Genomic DNA, 7,082 nt, shown 5'->3' on the forward strand with positions numbered 1-7,082 from the left:
TATATATATATATATATATAAACTGTTCCCTGTTGGTGGAATGACCTGCCCAACTCAATCAAAAAAGAGTCTTGAACCATCTTCAAGAAACGGCTAAAGCTTGATCCTCTAACACTAGCATTCTCTATTCAATTTCTTGATAATAGATAAACATGTATAGTGATGAAAGCTAAAATATTAAATGTCATCGATGTATATTTACTGAGCAATCCACTATTTTGTAGAGGGTGGTCAAATGATTTCCCCCCGAGATTCTGAGCCAAATTACAGGGGGATAAAAATGACTTTAGAAAGATGGCAGCATCATGTTATTTACAAAGAGATAAGTCTATTAGTAAAATCTATTGACTTTAGTAAGTTTCGACACTGAATGACCCATATGTGCTTAATGGCATCTTTTTACTAAGTAGCCTATTATTAAAGAAGACACTGTCATTGATACTCAACGATATTCGACATTACAGTATAAATTAAAGACTTCGTTTTTAACATGTAAAATTTTTCACTGCTTTGACTGTATGCAGCAACTCTACACTGCTTTTGCAATTTAAATGTACAAATATTCGTCATTCCAATAAAGCACCTAAAAACAGAGAGAGAGAGAGAGAGAGAGAGAATAATCACATTTAGGGAAGTGTAAGATGTGCTAGTAATGGGTCTCTCACCACATCAGTCCTGAGCTCCTCTCTGACAGCTTGGATGGTGTCTCTACACTCCGCCAGCAGGCTCTCATAGAGGCGCTCCTTTGTCTCTTCATTATCTGCCTGTGAACAGTAACAGACTAAACAGTCAGGATACCTGCTCTTATATATTGTGTGTATAACTGTAGAGTGAAATTTATTTTTCAAACTGCATGTGCCCTATAGCCATAATAGTGTTTTTGCATTAAAACTTATCGTGAAGACTTATGTCTGATATATTAGGTTAATTTGGTTTAGTGTGGAAGGTGTTTCCTGAATTGTGCACCAGCCTAACAAGATGCGTAGTACAGGAGTGATCGAATTATAATTATTATGTTAAGATTTTAACAATTAACACTATGTTACTATGAGTAGATTATGAGCAGATTTTTTTGTGAAAGCCTAAAATCAGACTTATAGAAAGCTGTAGAAGGTGAGGGATGTTTATTTTGTGTATGCTTATGAGTAATAGAAATAAAGTAAAAAATAAAGTTGACCTTGCTAACACTGTCACCTATATGTTCCACTCCCTAGATCGTAACAATACATTCATTATGGAATTAGAAAGTTCCAGTCGCTTGGTGGGGACAAAAACTCAACAAGGTTTAAATGCACTGTAACAACAACTAGGGACAATCAAATTTTTCATCTTTCAAGATGCATCTTTAATTTTTTGTGAATGTTAATATAATAATTAATGTAATATGTGCCAAATACCAAAGTAGTAACAACAAGTATACTGTTACTGTTAGGGCTGCACGATAAATCGCATGCGATATTTAACGCGCATCTTGTCAGAAATCCGGTTCTGTAATCAGCGGTAAATCTCCATCACCTGCGGGCTTTCACATTGAGCAGCATTAACTACACAGAGCCATTGTTCACTGACGAGCTGCGCAAAAAATCGCGCGAATATGAACGTGGTTTTGCGCAACTCGTCAGTGAACAACGGCTCTGTGTAGTTAATGCTGCTCAATGTGAAAGCCCGCAGGTGATAGAGATTTACCGCTGATTACAGAACCGGCTTTACTGATAAGATGCGCGTTAAATATCGCATGCGATTTATCGTGCAGCCCTAGTTACTGTACTGGTATTTCAGTTGTGATGTAAAATTAAGCACGAGTAAACTAGATAATACTGCAAAACTCCACAGTCAAAGAGAGCAAAATGTGTTGAAAATAAAAGACCAGTGTGAACACAGAACAAGTTTCTGAACCATTCCTGTTCTAGCAGAGACTAAGCTAATTAAACAAGGACCATATCAAAACAGCATGAGAAGGTCATAGGATTGTGTTATTTCATTACCATACATTTAAAAAAATGTATAATGAAGAAGCCATCAGATTGGGATAAGAAAAAAGCAAGCACAGAGGAAAAAATGTAAGGTTAATTTGATGGTTGTGGTACAGAATGAGAACACCATGAGTACACCATGAGAAACTAATATGAGCACACACACACACCCACAGAGAGCTGCGGTCACACCTAAACAACACCTTGCATGACTAACTGCAACTGGGTGAACCAGAATTTCGGTGAAAGCAAGACCGAATGTGGAAAAAAAGGGTAAGAAGTTGTGCTGCAGGTGGAGCACAAACAGATGAAACACAAGGAGCACAATCCCTGAGAATTGTTATCCTGTATAGAATGCAGTCTGGTTAAGATAGGACAGCATACCACAGGCATTAGCATGCTCAGGGGTGAGGTGTAGCCTGGGTGGGGAAGATACCGATAACCATTTACTAATAAACACACAAGAATTTTTAAAGCCACATACATATTCGTTAGCTGTATATAAGATGGAGAGAGAGCATCTCCATGAGGAGAGCACAAAACACTGCACATATTAATCATTGTTAATATTTTTTGTATCTCCACTTTTGACTGCCCTTGTTTCGTTATGTACACATCAAAGACACACTGGTACATCCCACATGAAAACAAGGGCTAAGCACACCCACACCAGAACACACACACACATTTTACTTGCAGTTATATTTTTTAATATTCATATAGTGTAATGTTTGTCCTAATGTTGAATACTTTGATTGGATGCCTAAGACATCCTGTATATAACTACATGAATCTGTGGTATAAATATGTGGCATAACGTCAGAAATGCTAGGCTGAAGTTTATTTTTAATCATGTGTCTGAGTGACTGAAAGAAAGTTTTTTTATACATAAACTGTTTTGTGCATTTTTCTAAACATGCTGCTGTTTTTTCAAAATATATTTTATTTAAAAATACAGCAGTGCTAAGCATTTTGTCCTCAGAGGCAACACAGGCAAGTTTTTTTTTGTTTTTAATCTTACAGCGTGTTTGTAATAAACATCAAACCAGCGTTTAATGCTTTTAAGACACCAAGTGGACCACTGACTGAGTGTTGCTAATAAATGTAAACTTACTCAACCTTTAGTCTTATGGAATACAAGTAATAATAGTTTGATGAAGCCGAGTTGCCATAAATGCATTTACACCACAAAATTTCAAATGCATAGATATTTTAATAAGATTAATGTTTTAAATATTTTTGAACAAACAAGTTAAAAATGTTGGGAAAAATGCAATACTTTTAAATATGAAACCAAACCACCAGTAGATGACGGTAAATGACTGTTTTAATGAGCGAGTCATTAGTTACTCATTCAAACAGCTGATTCATTCAAAAACGAGGCAAGTGACTACTGTCTTTATGAATCGGTTACTGAATCATTGACTCACTGAATGAATCCACGTTTCTGAACGAATCAAGTATCGAAACACCGCTGTGTTGCTCGGAGTCACAAAACAGTTCTGCTGTAGCTTTGATTGAAACTTCGTCAGCGAACTTGAGCAAAAACAGTCAATATTGTATTACAAATTGCAATATTGTATTGCAAATTACAAAAAACTTTGTGTCCGTTTAACTCACAATGAAGAACTTCCACGCCGATGACATGTTTACATGCGAATGTGAGCGAGCACCGCTTGCGCTCTGCCTCCGCGCCGCCAGCGAACCCGCCCGCGTTTTGCCGCTTTCCGCATGTCTCCCATTGAAGCCCCGTTCACACTGCCAGCGACACACAGCGACATGCTCCCATTCATTTTCAATGGAGAGCTGGCGACTTCCGGCGACACGAGCGACAGTGACCGTTGGCGACAGAATGTGGGCGTGTCAAGCGAAGCGAGTCAAGCGACAAAAGTTAAAGGGTTATTAGTTCACCCAAAAATGAAAATTAGCCCACAAATTATTCACCCTCAAGTCATCCTAGGTGTATATGACTTTCTTCTTTCAGACGAATCCAGTCGGAGTTATATTAAAAATTGTCTTTGATCTTTCAAGCTGTTTAATGCCACTCAGTGGGTGTTATGAGGTCAGCTTTGCGCTCACACGTCACCATCTCGAGTGCAGGCAAATAAATAACTCCTTGAATGTGAGCAAAAGGGAAAAGATTGTGTGTGTATTTGGTCTATTTAAATTAGTCTATTTATTTTTCACCATCCCAGCTTTTCTAACACAGGACAGATTTCCTGAGCGATTTCACTGTTTTATATGATTTTACTGTAACCACATACATAGATATAAAAAACATGATGTGATTGCATTTTATATCCAGATATGTCCTGATACGCAGTCTACCAATAACATTAGAGCGACAGCAGTAGGAACGCCCACAAGTGTCTTCACAGCACAGAGTCTAGAGACACACAGCGAAAAAGTCGCTGGCAGTGTGAACGGGGCTTGAGAATGAACTAGACACTCGCGATTGCCGCGTACCGTGTGAAAGGGCCTTAAGTGTGCCGTCAAAACAGACCGGCTGTGAGATGAGGTGTGTTCGATTTGAAGCAGCAGCGCGCAGACTGATCGGACATCAAAGTACCGCGAGAGTGATTCGAATGCATGCGGAGTAGTGATGTTTCGTTCGTGAACTAATCGTTCTTTTTGAATGAATCTTTTAGATGAACGAATCGTTCTCATTCACGTAATTCATTGACTCTTATTTCTCGTTCACTGAATTTCCTCCCTCCAGAGCAGCGCGGCGCTATTAGCAGCGCATGCGCAGCTCGGTGAACCGGGTAACTCTGTGGACTATTTCATCCTGTCAAAGAATGACTAAACAGGGTTTAGTGGAAAAACTCCAGGGTTTTGAGTGGTGAGTGGTTTTTAACTAACTAAAACACCTTGGATTGGCCACTGTCTCCATGAAATCAACAGATATGTCTGTGATTGGCTACATCGCACAAAACTGCAAAAAGCTGTTGTAAATAGAAACCTATGACCAGAGGAGATAATAATATGAAAAGCCCAGGGATTGGTTACATGCTTGTGATGGTAGGAAACGGGGCAGTTTCAAACTTTTTTTGTACACCGCAGTATTAAGGAGAAAATGCTCAGCAATGGTGTTGACAGATGAATTAGCACATGGTTTGCCTTTGAGCATATTAAAAACATCAGATAGACATGTAATCAATGTTAAAAACTTGATTTTGTCTATATATACCAAATATATCAAAATTAAGCAATTACCACGCTGAAACAAGCTGTTGCAATTGTTGTGGTTGCGTTGTTTCAATTTCATCTACTTTGGGACCTGACTCAGACTCACACATATATGGCTCTATAACAGTGCTTTCCATCTTAAGTATGGTTTTGATTTTTCTGTTTTCTTTCAGTTGGTTTTGGTATTCCATTCATGTTTAACCATGCTTTGCTTAGGGTACTGCTGCTCCCACACACTGGTGCATAGCCTCATACTTGGAAAAAAGGCTACCACTCTGATGCTCCCTCACACCGGTGCGGTGTTAATTTAGTCAACGAAGACGACGAAAAATATTCGTTAACGAACATTTTTTCTGTGACTAAGACGAGACGTTGACGAGCTAAAACTAATATCTGATGATAAAAACTATGACGAAATGTATGCCGCGTCTTTGTTAACAAGATGAGATGGGACTATAATGTTATTTGAGGACTACAGGACATTCAAAGTACATCCTGTAGGCTACTGTCTTGTCCTTCAAAATGTGCGTCCCTGTCATTGGATTGCAATCGGATAAGGGGCGTGTGCATATCTAGTCTCAGTATGGCAGCCGCAGTGGATGCATAGGATACCAAAATGCGAAGTAGCGATCTGAAACAATGGCCTCATCACCCGAAGGGGTAGGGATAAGGTGACCAGATGTCCCGTTTTTCCCGGGAGTTAGTGAAGTTAAGTTAGTTAAAGTTAGTGAAGTTAGGGTTAGGTTAGGCGGAATCGCGCTGATAGAACTGCTCTCTCTCACACACGCTCCACTGCTTCAGTTCTCATATACAGCGCGATCAGTTCTCAGTGCTCAAAGGAGAGGTTAATATCCTGTGCTCTGAACGGAGTCGAGAGCACCTTAGGTACATAGCCATGCCTTGGTTTCAGGACGACCCTGGAGTCGCCAGGCCTGAATTCCAGGCAATTAGGGCTTATAGAAAGTGCCTGCAAGTCACCCACTTGTTTGACTAATGCTAACACTAGTAGCAGAGTGGTTTTAAACGACAGGGACCGAAGGTCGACGGACTGCAGTGGCTCAAAAGGAGGGCCCTTCAAGGCCCTCAGAACAGTGGGCAGGTCCCACGTGGGGACAAGTGAGAGGCCGAGGCGGATTTAGCCTTCTGGCTCCTCTCAGAAAACGAACAACAAGGTTGTTCCTGCCGACCGTTTGACCCGCTATAGGGGCGTGAGAAGCCACTATAGCTGCCACATAGACCTTGAGCGTGGATGGGGAGAGACCCTTGTCCAACAGCTCCTGCAGGAAGGACAGTATCACAGATATGTCGCAAGTGAGCGGATCCTCGCCGCGGTTTGAGCACCAGGCAGAGAACACTGACCATTTAAGGGCATAGAGGCGTCTCGTCAGAGCTCTAGTCTGAGAAATGGTGTTCAATACACATTTTGGGAGGCTAATAGGCTCCCGTCGAGTGGCCACAGGTGCAAGGCCCACAGCTCTGGCCTGGGGTGCCATATCGTCCTGTTCGCCTGGGAGAGGAGATCTCGCCTCAGGGGAATAGGCCATGGGGCTGCTATTAGCAGCTGTGACAGCTCTGCCCACCAATGCTGGTTTTTCCAGAGCGGGGCCACTAGGAGCACTTTGCGTTTCTGTTCCCTGATTTGCCTGATCACCTGTGGAATCAGGTCAACTGGGGGAAAAGCGTAGAGAGGGAGGTTGGGCCAGTCGTGGGTCAACGCATCCTTGTCCTTTGAAAAATAGATTGGGCAGTGAGAATTGTCTTCTGAGGCGAAGAGGTCTACTTCCGCCCTGCCGAAGACTTCCCAAATTCTTTGAACTGTCTGCGGATGAAGCATCCACTCCTCTGAGGGGACCTTGCTTCGTGACAACATGTCCGCTCCCTGGTTCAGTTTGCCCGGAACGTGTGCTGCTCTCAGCGAAC

At 41.4% G+C, this 7,082-nt stretch overlaps 1 protein-coding gene across 1 annotated transcript in view; it reads right to left on the reverse strand.

Moving 5' to 3' along the window:
• Positions 1-7,082, reverse strand: part of srp68 (signal recognition particle 68) — a 57,867-nt gene that overhangs the window by 13,846 nt on the left and 36,939 nt on the right. The window contains exon 9 of the mRNA XM_016521648.1: positions 666-764. Within this exon, the coding sequence (XP_016377134.1) occupies positions 666-764 (99 nt within the window). The remainder of the gene's footprint in view (positions 1-665; positions 765-7,082) is intronic.

This window comes from Sinocyclocheilus rhinocerous, unplaced genomic scaffold (genome assembly GCF_001515625.1).
Source record: "Sinocyclocheilus rhinocerous isolate Xijiao unplaced genomic scaffold, SAMN03320098_v1.1 scaffold3526, whole genome shotgun sequence".
Lineage (NCBI taxonomy): Eukaryota > Metazoa > Chordata > Actinopteri > Cypriniformes > Cyprinidae > Sinocyclocheilus > Sinocyclocheilus rhinocerous.